Below are 15,678 nucleotides of genomic sequence, written 5' to 3'. Positions count from 1 at the left end.
CGGCAGATGCATATAAAACTTTGCTATTACAAAAGCATTTGGAGTTGCAAAAAACGAAACATTGTAAATAAGTAAAATATCAAAAATTTACACAAAAGGACAGGAAGTGGGAATATAAAAATGACATTGAGTAATTTATGCAAACATTTGAACAGTTATATTAAGATTCACTATATGAAAGTAATCAATATTAAAAAACCATACTACAAAATTGTGTTATTTTGATACAGCAGAAAGAATAGAGATTTAATCCAATTATCTGTTAAGACAATAAAAATGAAAATATTTATGAAAACTCTATTTCACAAAATGGTAAGATTCTCTTGGAATTTTAAAAATTGGTTAGCCTAAAGCATTCACTTGTAAGTCTGCAATCGTTTATGGAAAAGATGACCTCATAATTGAAAACAATTAAAATAACTTTCATTCTAGGACAATATCATATTGACAAAGAGATACAGATTTTACAAGTAGAAAATATACATTGTTGGTTTAATGCAATTTAGTATTTTTGTTGAGAATAAGCCATAATTTTACTAAAGTTTATTTGATGTTTCGATTTCCACTTTAAAAATCTTCTCAAAATAGTATTTTGAGAATAACTTCCGAAGTGGAAATAAAAACGTCAAAAACACTTACTTTAAAGTAAAATGATGGTTCATTCAGAACAAAAATAATGAATTGAATTAAGATGCCACAAGAAAATAGCTTTAGAACAATGGAGGTTTAATTATCAGGTATTGTTTGAATCATTCCTTAAATTGTTAAAATAAAGCAGTTTGTTTTATTTATTTTATTACAAAGGTAAAATAAATTAAGGAACAGAGTAATGAGTTTTACAATTTTTTTTATTTTCCCATAGTATTAGCCTAATAATATAATAGTCTTACTTTGCACAGGTAATAAATTACAAAAATTAAGATAGTAATACTTTGGCCTAGTGTGGATATTTTATGGTCTCGATCCCATACTATAAACACGGCAGTTCGCGCCCTCAAAATGGGCGGGCTTATGTAAATAGAAATAAAGAATATAAATGCAGGCAAAAACAAATTAGAAGCATTTTCTGTGGACGATGGATGGACCAGATTCATCATATTCTTGTTTGGAAATCCACATTTGTTGGAAGGTGGATAGAGAGGCCAAAATGGAACCACCGATCCATACAGAGTATTTCCTTTCTGGTGGAGCAATGATCTTAATCTTCATTGTGCTAGGAGCCAAGGCAGTGATTTCTTTCTGCATTCTATCAGCAATACCAGGGTACATGGTGGTACCTCCAGAGAGTACAGTGTTGGCATATAGGTCCTTACGGATATCAACATCACACTTCATAATGGAATTGTAGGTGGTTTCATGAATACCAGCTGCTTCCATACCCAAGAAGGATGGTTGGAAGAGGGCTTCTGGGCAACGGAATCTTTCATTACCAATGGTGATGACTTGTCCATCAGGAAGTTCGTAACTCTTTTCTAGGGAACTGGAACTGGCAGCAGTCGCCATTTCTTGTTCGAAGTCCAAAGCTACATAGCAGAGTTTTTCTTTAATATCTCTAACAATTTCTCTTTCTGCTGTGGTGGTGAAAGAGTAGCCACGTTCAGTCAAGATTTTCATGAGGTAATCAGTCAAGTCTCTACCAGCTAAGTCCAAACGAAGGATTGCATGGGGAAGGGCATAACCTTCATAGATTGGGACAGTGTGGGATACACCATCACCAGAATCCAATACAATACCAGTAGTACGACCAGATGCATACAAGGAGAGTACAGCCTGGATGGCAACATACATGGCTGGGGTGTTGAAAGTTTCAAACATGATTTGTGTCATCTTTTCCCTGTTGGCCTTGGGGTTGAGAGGAGCTTCTGTCAACAGAACGGGGTGTTCTTCTGGGGCTACTCGGAGTTCATTGTAGAATGTATGATGCCAAATTTTCTCCATATCATCCCAGTTTGTAACTATTCCGTGCTCGATGGGGTATTTTAGGGTAAGGATACCTCTTTTACTTTGTGCTTCATCACCTACATAGGAATCTTTTTGTCCCATTCCTACCATGACACCCTGATGTCTTGGGCGTCCAACAATTGAAGGGAATACAGCACGGGGTGCGTCATCCCCAGCAAAACCAGCTTTGCACATACCGGATCCATTGTCTACGACTAAAGCGGCAACTTCTTCTTCACACATGTTGATTGGTTAGTACTGAAACAAAGAAGAAAACAAATTAATATCTCATAGAATAACATAGGTTTGAACTTAAAAAGTTACAAAGAAAACATGCATATTTACTTAATACCAGCTTTTCTGGCTAATCTAACTCTCGAAGGGAGAAATAGTGATAAAATAAATATAAGTGTTCATTTTCGAAATTGATATTGTCTGCATTTTTTAATCCTCAGTAAATGTGAAGGCAAGAATGAAATACTCAAAAAAAAAATAAAGAATAACTCTCTTCAAACATTTACCATTTTAATTGGGAATAAGCCACAATTTAAGTTTAAAATAAGTTTAATGCTTTTTTTTATTTTGAGAACGATTTCCGAAGTGGACATTGAAACGTCAATAAACTTATTTTAAACTTAAATTGTGGCTTATTCCCCATTAAAAATGTAATAAAAAAATAGCTTCAGAACTCTTAAAACAGGTATTTTATACTTCACTCATATTAAAAAAAAACATACACAGGGAGTGTATTATATTTAAATAAAAAATGGTGCGTTTTGTTAAGTCTAAAATTATGTAATTAAAAAAATTAGAGGAAAAAAGTAATTTACATTTTATTGAAATTAATTTGATTTCACGATTTTGATAACACGTTTAATTAAAATTTTCGTTAGTAGAAGTGACTTCGACTAGGGAGTCAAAAAGATATTTTCTAAGTCCTGATAATGATTAATGAGAGCGCCACGTAACATAAATATTGAATTTTAAGAGGTTGTATCTACTGAAAAAAATATATATAAATGTTTACTGACAGCAACGAAATTATCTATTAAAATAAATTTATACTAGACAAAAATATGTAATATTTAAGAAAACCGTTATAAGAAACCGGTGCTTTCGACTAGGCAAGCTATTGACCGATCTATACCGCATCTCAGCGGAATGGAATTTTAAAAACTCATGTGAGAATGAGTAACGACCCCGCCCGTATTTATTAATTAATAAAAGTAAAGATAAATATTTAATACACCTAATTTACGGAAAAAAATCACTTGCACTATTAAATCAAATCTATTTTTTCGACTAAATAAGAACCACTTCTCACTTAAAATCCAAGAAGAAAAGCACGTTATCACGACCACACCTATTTTCGTAACGAACTTTTTCAAAACCAAATTGTTTCACATACGATTTTTATACAAATTCGAACACTTACTTTGATTTCTATATAAATGTTAAAAAATAAGTTATTCTAAAGGACAGCACTGAAACTGCTGTACTAAGCACTAAATATCACAAGACTGGAATGAAGTCTAACCTTCAAGAATTCAACCATATATATGATTATAATTCCCCTCCCGTTAAAAACCGCTCGAGATCACGGTTGAACCAATGGCGAACAACATTACCATATATGGATTTGTATTCGCTTCTGTGATAGGAGATAGTAGCGCCACTGAACGGTGCGCAATAAAACTTTGCTAAGGGATGGGCCGTAAGATTTGTTTACATTTTGTTGAGATAGGTTATAGAAAGTATACCGGAGAAAGTGTTAGAAATAGGTACTAACTAAAATGCTATTCTGAACTTATACATTGCAAGCAAAAAAATGTGTTTCACGTTTTGGTAATTATTTAAGTAAATTTGAAAAAAATTATGATTTCAAAATAAAAAATTAATGTGCTGGATCACCATGGACGTTTAAATGGATGGAGCAAGAGAAGAGGATTCGATTAAAAGAAACAGGAGCCTAGTTTAATCAGTTGTTGGAAAGTAAGTCCCATCTAGAAATGAGCAAATTCGGAATAATCAAGAAATGTGTATAGCAAACGCATAGTTACAAAAAATCATATATTTAGTTTACAGTTTTTCTTAATTAAAAAAAAATAGTCGTGAATTATTATATGTATTTACAATAAACATAAAGGTTTAATATGTGTATATTTTATGTTAGACTTAAATGAACTTACTTTTAAATAAAAACAATGATACTCAGTATTCATAATTGATTACCAACATACAGGGCCTAGACACTAGACATGGACACGTATCAAGAACTTAAAACATAATTAATAAAAAACAAAAAGTAAAAAACAAAAACGAAAGTCGCCGCGACGTCCAACATACAACATACTTTAAAACTAAAATGGAGATGAAAAATAAATGAGATGGGGCATGGCAGTAACATTTAGCAAACTGCAGGTCCAGTGATGAATATGAAGACGGGAATAAATGGGGACGAGTGGGAGAGCCCTAAATTCATAATATGTATAGATATATTCATAAGTTATTATTCATATTTCATAATTAGTGTGTGTATAAAATGCACAATAATATATTATCCTTCCTTTCCTCATCATGGAGGGCTTTTTGCAGTACTTAAGGGTGAATTATATTGTTCTGAAGCTATTTTCTTGTGGCATCTTAATGCAATTACTATTTTTATTGGGAATAAGCCATTGGTATTGATTGATTATATTATGATATTATATATTAATTGATAGACATTGGCTTATTCCCAATAAAAATAGTAATTGCATTAAGGGTGACTAGTTTATACTAAAATAAAAACCCATAATTTTTACTATATTAAGAGAGCATAACAAATAATTTTTGACACGCCTAACTTACTATAAAAGCTTTTCTAATAAATTTGCCTACCTTTTAGCAAGTAAGTTTAAGAACAAGAACCCAAAAATTAAATCAGTAAGTTCATTAGTGCGACTTAAATTAATATATAATATAGTTGCCACCAAATTATTGTAGAATTTATTACCTGTATGACATTAGGAAATCGTTTGTATTTGATGGGATTACCAACAAAAGCAGGTAGCAGATATAACCATAAATAAATAGTCCTATGTTTTGGTCTATTTGTTTATGGTAGATACCTTTTGAAACCTACCAACACCACTCAAATACAAATGACTTTTTAATAAGCTTAAGATAAGGTTTTCTGCAGTAATTTGTTGGCAACTATACTTTTAAATAAAAACAATGATACTCAGTATTAATAATTGTTTTGTACCATACAGGGCTCAGGCATGGACATATACCAAAAAGAACTTAAAAGAATAACGAAATTAGTAAGAATAAATAAATAGCCACATAAAGACAAACGCCGAGGTTATCATGGGATAGAAAATGAATGGAGAAAAAGTAAAACAAAAACGGTAGACGCCGTAGAACATACTCTAAAAACTAAAATGGAGATGGGCTGGAAATAACGAAAGATATGAAAATGGATCAAAGAGCTTGAACACTGAATATCATATATGTACTGCAAAAATATCCAGCTGTTAGAGCAAATGAGATGGGATGATGACATTTGGAAAACTACAGGTGCAGTGTGGAATTGGAAGACTGGGATAAATCGGGACGAGTGGGAGAGGCCTAAACTCATAATATGTATAGACACAAGTTTTAGGATATTGTTCTGAAGCTATTTTCTTGTGGCATTTTAAAGTAATTACTATTTAAATGGGAATAAGCCACAATTAAAGCTTAAAGTACGTTTATTGACGTTTCAATTTCCACTTCGGAAATCGTTCTCAAAATACAAAACGTAATTACTTCAAGTTTTAGGTTTTTTATGCATATTTCATAATTATTGTGTACATAAAATACACAAGGATATATTATACTTTCTTCCCTCATAATGGAGGATGTATTTTTTGCAGTACTTTAAGGGTGAATAGTTTTTATTACGATTAAAAACCAATAATGATATAATATTGAGTGTAACAAGTATTTTTGGCAAGCTTAACTTACTGATTTGATTTAAATGAAAGCTTTTCTATCACCGTAAAATAGTTTCAAAACACAAACTCTCTTTTTCATCTTTTCTATCAGTTTGTGTACTTTTTAGAACATAAATTTAACAAAGGCATAACAATGAAACCATTTAAGTATTGACCACAGAACATTCAATTGATTTAAGCACATTCAATAGAAGTAGATACCATAATAAAATCACTTAACTTATACCAAAGCACAGAGATCGAAATGGTTAAACAGACGCTGACATAGACTGAAAGAAACCAAAATAATTGGACCTACCACAGCTTATAACAACAGAAGAAAAATCAGGAAAAATAGACATTGAAACAACCTGAAATGATACTAATAATAATCAATTGTATAGCTACTATAGCTTAAAACAATGATATAAGAAGTGAAACAAATAGAATAAAATGCAAGCATGAATTGATCAGAATCTCAACTAAGAAACAAAGCAGTACATGAAATAATACTAATTATTTTAGAAAATACGCAAATAACATAAATAATGTGATGATAACCATGGACGTTTAAGTGAAAATAAACTCCCACCTAGAATGTACAAATCAGAATAAACAAGAAATGTGCACAGAAAATGCACAATTATAAAAAAATCTATGTCTGGTTTACCGATACATAGATATTTTGTCTAAAATATAAAATTGTCATAAATTATTGTTATTACATTTGTTAAACATGGTTTTAAAGTATATTTTATGAAGACTTAATGAAGTTATATTTAAATGAAGACAATCATACCGAGAATTCATAATTGATTACAGGCCCGGGCATGTACCAAGAATAACTTAGTAATAGAAATAAACAGCCAAGGAGCTAAGGACATCATTATGGGACATTAAAGAAAAATGAATGGAGAAAAAGAAAACGGTAGAAATTGTCTAACATAAAGCAAAAGGAAAATTCCCAGTCGTTGGCTGTATATCACAGTTTAAAAAAACTTAAAGAGAAGTAAAGACTTCTGGTGTATGATGATATATTTTATTCAAATATTTAAAATTTATCCAAAAGGATCACAAATCTTTGAAACGTTTTCGGTCCAGTTGGACCATCATCAGTGAAACATTTTAAAAGTAGTTGGAACTAGCTACCTAAATAGGTGTAAAACCCTATGACACAAGGTCAATCCTATAGAATCGACCTTCTGTCATTATAATTTACTTTAATTGTCATGTAATCCAAAGGTTTTTACACCTATTTTGGTAGCTAGTTCCACTATCTCTAAGTTTTTTTGTGAAAAACATACTCAAAACTGAATGGAATACTGGAGTAATAATAATTACAATACACAAAAAGGGGAATCAACAACTATCAGGCAATTACAGCTCAACAGAGCATACAAATTATTTTACTTTATATATATATATATATATATATATATATATATATATATATATATATATATATATATATATATATATATATATATATATATATATATATTATAAATTATTTTACTTTAATTATTTCCCAACATTTTATCCCAGAGACTGACACCACGTGCCAAACAATTTTAAGATACTAGTGCTGATTCTGCAGGCAAAAATCGATCATATATCAGATTTTAGCCCTAAAACAGAATCTAGTGAACAATACAGATACACATTGACTTTCAGAGTCCTTATGATTTTACACTAATAGAAAATTCTTGATCCAAATATTAAAAGAATTAAATATACCAATGCAACTCATTATTATTAATAAAAGAAACAGTTCATAGTAATGCCCGATCAAAAAGATCTTAAGATGATCCATGTTAGAAAGGAACTAGATTAGAGCACCAGCAGTCAATACTAGAAAAACAATAATAAAAATTACAATTTTAATATTTGCACAGACAATGTTAATATCAAAGGAGTATCATATTAATGTGATAGCAGCATTCCAACAGATAGAAAGAGCAATTCAGAACATTGACCTTATAAACATTAATGAAAGCAAAACAAAATGTTTGTTGGCAAGACACATTTACCTCCAAAATAAAACAATAGAATACAACTTTAAAGAAATACACAGTTCATAAGTAGACCGAAGGATAGACCCAGATATGATATGTAGAATTGAAATCTGAAGAATATAACCAACTGGAAACACAAGGGCATAAAAGATCAGAATGGATGAACACCTTAAGAGTAAAGCAAGACATGTAAATGGTTGCACAAACAATAATATTGAATGGAAAGATGTTAATCCAGAACTTAAGGCAGACAAATGTTATAATTATTATAAAAACTGTTTATTTTCCAAATGATTTCATTCGGAAAAACCCTTCTGTAATTTATTATAAGAAAATATCACTGATATGGCTCATCCTTACTAAAGATTATCAAACAATAAATTAAAATTACACAAATACTTAAGATATCAATCATAACTTTCTAAGTGGGATTATTCAAAGAAAATGGGCTTTTATACAGAAAATAAAAGAAAGGAATACCTGACAATAAAATAAAGTTGGAACAAAGTAGACGGAATTAGAATTATAATAAAAATTTGTGAAACGATGACAAATATTTGTAATTGCTTTAGAACATTTCCTAGTTCTTCCTATAAATAGTTTTTTTGGCATTTGTATTTAAACAAGAGAAACCATAAAAACATTGAAATTTTAATAAAATAGACAGCACAGTACCAATAGTCAGTTTTAAAGTCAGAACTCCCAGGTTGGTGCAAATTCATACAATAGGGGATATTTATTTAATGAACTAAAGAAATTACACCTGAATATAAAATCACTATGGTTTTGGAAGATATGAATTATGGAGAGTTACATTTTTGTTTTACTGATAAACTATTGTAACAAGAGATATATGTAACAAAGCTAAGACAAATCATTCATTGATCTGAATAAACCTATGCTCATCACCTTTTATTTCAATTTGAAAAAAATTATCAGTTTAGTTGTAAAATTTTGGAAAAGTAATTATATTTCAGGTAAATATAGTAATAGCAGCACATATTTGAATATGGAAAACTCATTTTTTTTAAATAGCCACACCATCATGTCAATCCAGTAGATGCTCTAAAATTAATTAATGAATATATATAATTCAGATGAACTTCAAGAAAAACTACATTGGAAAAGTAACAGTGTAGCTACAAGAGATATTGTAACAAACTAAAAACATTTTTTAATGTAGCAAAATAGGAACTAAGTTACTAGATATGAAATATTGTTCTGAAGCTATTTTCTTGTGGCATTTTAAATTAATTAGTATTTAAATGGGAATAAGCCACAATTAAAGGTTAAAATAAGTTTATTGACGTTTCAATTTCCACTTCGGAAATCATTCTCGAAATACAAATATTAGTTTGTATTTTGAGAACGATTTCCGAAGTGGAAATTGAAACGTCAATAAACATATTTTAACCTCTAATTGTGGATTATTCCCATTTAAATAGTAATTAGATATGAAATGGACCAAATGGAAGTAAGCAATGATATAAAAGAGATTTTGATTTATTAATAAGAAACTATTTGGAGGATATGTTAAAAACTGACAAATTATTAAGTGATAGATTTAAAAAAATGAAATAAAACAAATATTTTTTTATTTATTATATTACAAAGGTAAAATAAATATGAAACAGAGTATTCAACTTACACTTCTTAAAATTAAAGCTCATTAAGTCTTATGCTGAACATGTAATAAATCACAAGATCACTCATATAACATAGGCAGTTCTTGCCCCAAGACAGGGGATTATAAAAAACAAGATATAAAGAATATACTTAAACATAGATAAAAATTAAAAGCACTTCCTGTGAACAATGGATGGTCCAGATTCATCATATTCCTGTTTGGAAATCCACATTTGTTGGAAAGTAGAAAGAGAAGCTAAAATTGAACCACCAATCCAAACAGAGTATTTCCTTTCTGGTGGAGCAATAATTTTAATTTTCATTGTGCTAGGAGCCAAAGAGGTTATTTCTTTCTGCATTCTGTCAGCAATACCAGGGTACATGGTGGTACCTCCAGATAGTACAGTGTTGGCATATAAGTCTTTACGGATATCAACATCACACTTCATGATGGAATTGTAGGTTGTCTCATGTATACCATTGGCTTCCATACCCAAGAAGGATGGTTGGAAGAGGGCTTCTGGGCAACGGAATCTTTCATTACCAATAGTGATGACTTGACCATCAGGAAGTTCATAACTCTTTTCAAGGGAACTGGAACTGGCTGCAGTTGCCATTTCTTGTTCGAAGTCCAAAGCTACATAGCAGAGTTTTTCTTTAATATCTCTAACAATTTCTCTTTCTGCTGTGGTGGTGAAAGAGTAGCCACGTTCAGTCAAGATTTTCATGAGGTAATCAGTCAAGTCTCTACCAGCTAAGTCCAAACGAAGGATTGCATGGGGAAGGGCATAACCTTCATAGATTGGGACAGTGTGGGATACACCATCACCAGAATCCAATACAATACCAGTAGTACGACCAGATGCATACAAGGAGAGTACAGCCTGGATGGCAACATACATGGCTGGAGTGTTGAAAGTTTCAAACATGATTTGTGTCATCTTTTCCCTGTTGGCCTTGGGGTTGAGAGGAGCTTCTGTCAACAGAACGGGGTGTTCTTCTGGGGCTACTCGGAGTTCATTGTAGAATGTATGATGCCAAATTTTCTCCATATCATCCCAGTTTGTAACTATTCCGTGTTCGATGGGGTATTTTAAGGTAAGGATCCCTCTTTTACTTTGAGCTTCATCACCTACATAGGAATCTTTTTGTCCCATTCCTACCATGACTCCCTGATGTCTTGGGCGTCCAACAATTGAAGGGAATACAGCTCGGGGAGCATCATCCCCAGCAAAACCAGCTTTGCACATACCGGATCCATTGTCTACAACTAAAGCAGCAACTTCTTCTTCACACATGTTGATTGATTATTACTGGAACAAAAGAGAAAAGCTTAAGTAACTTTTTACTTTATTAACTATTATCTAACATTTACTTTATAAACAGTTTAATCCAGAAGTACTAAATAATTGCTGAATGTAAATAAATACCAAGGAAGTTAATCATTGAGGAACAATAGATATGAATGAAAGGATTTTTAACTGAAAGAAGTGTTCGTTCGCCACAAGAACCGGTATTTCTACAACCACTGCAGGTTAACTGTTACATATATTAAACGAGTCTGGTTGCTCAAACAGAATGAGAATATTCCCAATTCATGGTTTTAGGTTAGCGGTTAAACCAGTGTTTAAATATCTACCTGTCAAAATAAAATCTCCCATAAGTTTTAAAAATATCGCATATGTATTACCCACACAGTCACAAAAATGATCCTGCCTATTCTTGTAACGAACTTAGTTTTAAGCATTATTTTTAATTAAAAAATTTAGAATACTTACTATGAAAAAATAAATATTTCAAAAAACTAAACACAGCAGTACTGATATCACAATATTTGAATGTCTTCTAAGGTCTAAGTCGAAGTTTTTGCAGGTATAATTATTTGCCCCTCCTTGTCAAGAGCCGCTTGAGAGCGCTGTATCTGCGCTAAAGTTGAACCAATAGCGAACAACATTGCCATATATGGAATTGTATTGCATCGATTTTCCCTTCCCCTAACATCTTCGAATTGACACACTTCCCAATTTCAAATAAAGATCGAAATTTACGACGTTTCACAAAAATCATGAAACGATAAGCATAAGCCACCAACAGGATCGTAAATATATTTTTTTGAAATCATTTTATTTAACAATTTTTCTTGTCTATAACCAGACATAATTTTACACGTGACAACAGAAAAAAAAACTTCCAAGAGTTTATAAACAGTGTCGGTATTTTACACAGCTACGGTGATTTACTACAACCACTTGCCAGGGCATAAAAATAGAAATGATGCTTTCAAACTCCAACGGAAAATCCTAACAGGTGCTACGCCCCTTTCTATTTCGGAAAATAATTATGCAGTGGTCGTGTATTACTACAGAGTACAGAATGGCTGACAATATACTTCGAACTGATGCAAACGGTAAGGACTAAATGAATAAAGTATAAAATGTTAAATTTATAAAAAATGAGAAAATCTTAAAATTATACAAGAACAACCAAACTTGAGAACTAATTGCAGAAATATTAATATGCAAAATTAATGTGTACAAAAATAATGGAAGGAACCACAGTAGTCATTAAAAGTAAAATCCCAAAAACATCTTCCACAAAAAAATTGTCCCAAACTGACACCGACTTCAATTCAGCCCCGTAATTTAAACAAGTGTTTTATATATTTATATGTAACAAATACCATAAAATCAAAGATTTATCAATTTATAAAAGAATTGCTTTAGACGATTAAATTATTAAATTTAATAAAAATCTTACCTTTTGCCAAAGACACGTCACAGAACTTCAATGAACAAGCACACGTAACGACTCACTGGAATGAAATGAAGAGTAGCCGGTTTGCGATTCAAAGAAGTGTCACTATAAGTACTAAACACCGGGTAAAGCGGGAAGGAAATTCAAATTTTATTTTTCAGTAACTAACTTTTTATAGCCTGTTACGGAATTTTTACAATGTTTTGACGTTGAATTTTCAATTTCCAAGCGTCAAAAAACCAGATTTGTTTAAAAACAAGAGAAAGATGTGTTGACCGGTTGATGGCCTCCCCTACGTTGTTGCGACATGAACTCTTCCTCCCTACCAATCTATTCTCAAACGTTACCATATATGGGCATAAAGCTGATGGACAGTTCCTATTGGTCGTATTAACGGCGGTTGTCCTAACCTAACTTGACGGTTCCAAAGCATGATTCGTAGCGCGGGGTGCGGATCGTCTTGACCCCCATCGTTGAGAAGCCGGCCGGCCGCCGGTGACCGTTGGATTTTTAAAGGCATGTTTTGATTCTCTTTGAACTACAAAATACAAAAAATTTTATATAGGGTAATGGATCAGTTAAGTTTTGTTTGCAATTCCAACAATATGTTTCATTAATACTTAATTGCAATAATATTGATTGTGAATTGTGAACTCATCTAGAGCACTGGTCTCGTTTGGCGACCTTGAAAACTATGTCCCATTACCTTAGCCTTCTATGTAAGATAACATTCTTTGAATACCATGATTTATTAATTCAATGGCAAATTTTGTATTGAAAATAACTTACTGAATTTATTCCTAGAATGAGTCATTCATGATTATCTTATCTACATAAAAGCTTAGACCAAATACACACGATACTGCATATTTACGTGAATCAATTAATTATTTTAGCTGTTTTTATAGAACAGCTGTTACGTATTTATTATTCAAAATTACTAATTTACGTATAAAACAAAAGATATTTCAAATTAAAGATAGAATAATATAAAATGAAAGTGTGTATTCTCGAGCTCCACAGTTTTATACCGTTTCCCTATTGAACGTAGGTCTTATGTATCAATCAACTAATATAATTCAATATAGACCCTTTCTTATTAATTGCAAGAGACTGGGACTTTGATTTATTTTCTTTTATAACTTTGAAGGTGTCAGAGGAATTTATCAAACGGTTTATACATATTTTCACAAAAAAAAAATATCAGAAGCGATCAAGGGAAAAAAATTGTACAAAAATATTTTTGTATTAACTTTGTACATTTATGTTTATAGAAAAGTTACAGTGCGACCTGTAAGATCTATTAATTGTCCTAAAGAATTTTCGTTGATTATACTTAATTCGTCTAGCTCTATTCTTTTAAAGCAAATTTTTTCCTTTGACTTTTTCAGAAACTTGAAGATTACTGACTGTATTCTTCAAGTATATTGTTTGGGGACTATTAACCCCAAATGTTGTGTGTAATTTATAGTCTTATTTTGACATTACAGGGCCAGAAATTGTAATGAGCAATATCCTAACAATTTTGTACAACAATCAAGTTGTAAGAAAGTGTATTAAACAGAAAAGTTAATGACTTCGACTTATATTCAAGATATAAATAAAAATGAGGTATTAAGTAAGAAATATGAGAACATGCAAAATCAAAACTATAACTTTACTTAATCAGTAGACCCATTTGTACCTTTCGGTGTTGGGCCGTTTACAATACAATTCATTAAATTACAATATTTGACAGTCTTCTGAGGTGTCCTAGCTCTTAACAAACTTTCTCCATTCCTTCCTATTGGATGCCATCTGTGTTGCTTCCTGCCAAGTCTTACCCTTACTCTGCAGTACCTATCTGCGAGATGTCACTGTTCCATTCTTTAATGGGTCTTCCTCTTGTGTTCTTCCCTATTTGTTTGGCGTCCCACACTCTTTTTACTTGTCTATTATTGTCCATCCTGGTTAGATGTCCGAACCATGCCAATTTTTTCTCTTTGATTGACTCGAGTATCGGTTTGATTTTGAGTCTTTCTCTTATTTCTTCATTTCTGATTCTATCAGTTCTTTTAACTCCTATCGTTCTTCTGAAGTATTTCATCTCTGCTGCCTGAATTCTGCTCTGATGTCTTTTGTTTAATATCCAATTTTCTGCTCCATATGTCACTGTAGGTCTATATATTGTTTTGTATATTGTCATCTTCTTCTCGGCCTCTGGCTAAGATCAAAACTATAAACGGAAAAAAAATATGTGATAACAAAGATTCATGGTCTGATTGTTAATGTGTAAATATATTTACAACTTTTTTTCTGACTGAAATTACTAACAAGATAATTATGTATTTGGAATATCTATGAAATACACACACACACACACACACACACACACACACACACACACACACACACACACACACACACACACACACACACACACACACACACACACACACACACACACACACACACACACACACACACACACACACACACACACACACACACACACACACACACACACACACACACACACACACACACACACACACACACACACACACACACACACACACACACACACACACACACACACACACACACACACACACACACACACACACACACACACACACACACACACACACACACACACACACACACACACACACACACACACACACACACACACACACACACACACACACACACACACACACACACACACACACACACACACACACACACACACACACACACACACACACACACACACACACACACACACACACACACACACACACACACACACACACACACACACACACACACACACACACACACACACACACACACACACACACACACACACACACACACACACACACACACACACACACACACACACACACACACACACACACACACACACACACACACACACACACACACACACACACACACACACACACACACACACACACACACACACACACACACACACACACACACACACACACACACACACACACACACACACACACACACACACACACACACACACACACACACACACACACACACACACACACACACACACACACACACACACACACACACACACACACACACACACACACACACACACACACACACACACACACACACACACACACACACACACACACACACACACACACACACACACACACACACACACACACACACACACACACACACACACACACACACACACACACACACACACACACACACACACACACACACACACACACACACACACACACACACACACACACACACACACACACACACACACACACACACACACACACACACACACACACACACACACACACACACACACACACACACACACA

General features: G+C 32.7%; 2 protein-coding genes across 4 annotated transcripts; both read right to left on the bottom strand.

Annotated features, from left to right (window-relative positions):
- Positions 1-830: 830 nt before the first annotated feature.
- Positions 831-12,439, bottom strand: LOC140439670 (actin-5C). 2 transcript variants are annotated; one of them, XM_072529736.1, is made up of 2 exons: positions 12,299-12,439; positions 831-2,199 (listed from the first exon to the last, which is right to left on the bottom strand). In XM_072529736.1, the coding sequence occupies exon 2, from the start codon at positions 2,182-2,184 to the stop codon at positions 1,054-1,056; it is 1,131 nt and encodes a 376-aa protein (XP_072385837.1). In that variant the 5' UTR covers positions 2,185-2,199; positions 12,299-12,439; the 3' UTR covers positions 831-1,053. The 2 variants fall into 2 exon arrangements, with proteins under 2 accessions (XP_072385837.1, XP_072385836.1); XM_072529735.1 differs by lacking the exon at positions 12,299-12,439 and adding an exon at positions 3,377-3,536.
- On the bottom strand, positions 9,494-12,440 carry LOC140439671 (actin, cytoplasmic A3a). Of its 2 annotated transcripts, none has more exons than XM_072529738.1 (2): positions 12,299-12,440; positions 9,494-10,854 (listed from the first exon to the last, which is right to left on the bottom strand). In XM_072529738.1, exon 2 carries the CDS (start codon positions 10,837-10,839, stop codon positions 9,709-9,711), a length of 1,131 nt encoding a protein of 376 aa, XP_072385839.1. In that variant the 5' UTR covers positions 10,840-10,854; positions 12,299-12,440; the 3' UTR covers positions 9,494-9,708. The 2 variants fall into 2 exon arrangements, with proteins under 2 accessions (XP_072385839.1, XP_072385840.1); XM_072529739.1 differs by lacking the exon at positions 12,299-12,440 and adding an exon at positions 11,320-11,459.
- Positions 12,441-15,678: the final 3,238 nt, after the last annotated feature.

Source organism: Diabrotica undecimpunctata, chromosome 4 (assembly GCF_040954645.1).
Source record: "Diabrotica undecimpunctata isolate CICGRU chromosome 4, icDiaUnde3, whole genome shotgun sequence".
In the NCBI taxonomy this organism is placed as follows: Eukaryota; Metazoa; Arthropoda; class Insecta; order Coleoptera; family Chrysomelidae; genus Diabrotica; species Diabrotica undecimpunctata.
This window is presented reverse-complemented; position numbering and strand designations above follow the sequence as displayed.

Bases quoted from the DNA above. Each gene is read 5' to 3' on its own strand.
- LOC140439671 (XM_072529738.1), bottom strand. From the start codon at position 10,839: ATGTGTGAAGAAGAAGTTGCTGCTTTAGTTGTAGACAATGGATCCGGT.
- LOC140439670 (XM_072529736.1), bottom strand. From the start codon at position 2,184: ATGTGTGAAGAAGAAGTTGCCGCTTTAGTCGTAGACAATGGATCCGGT.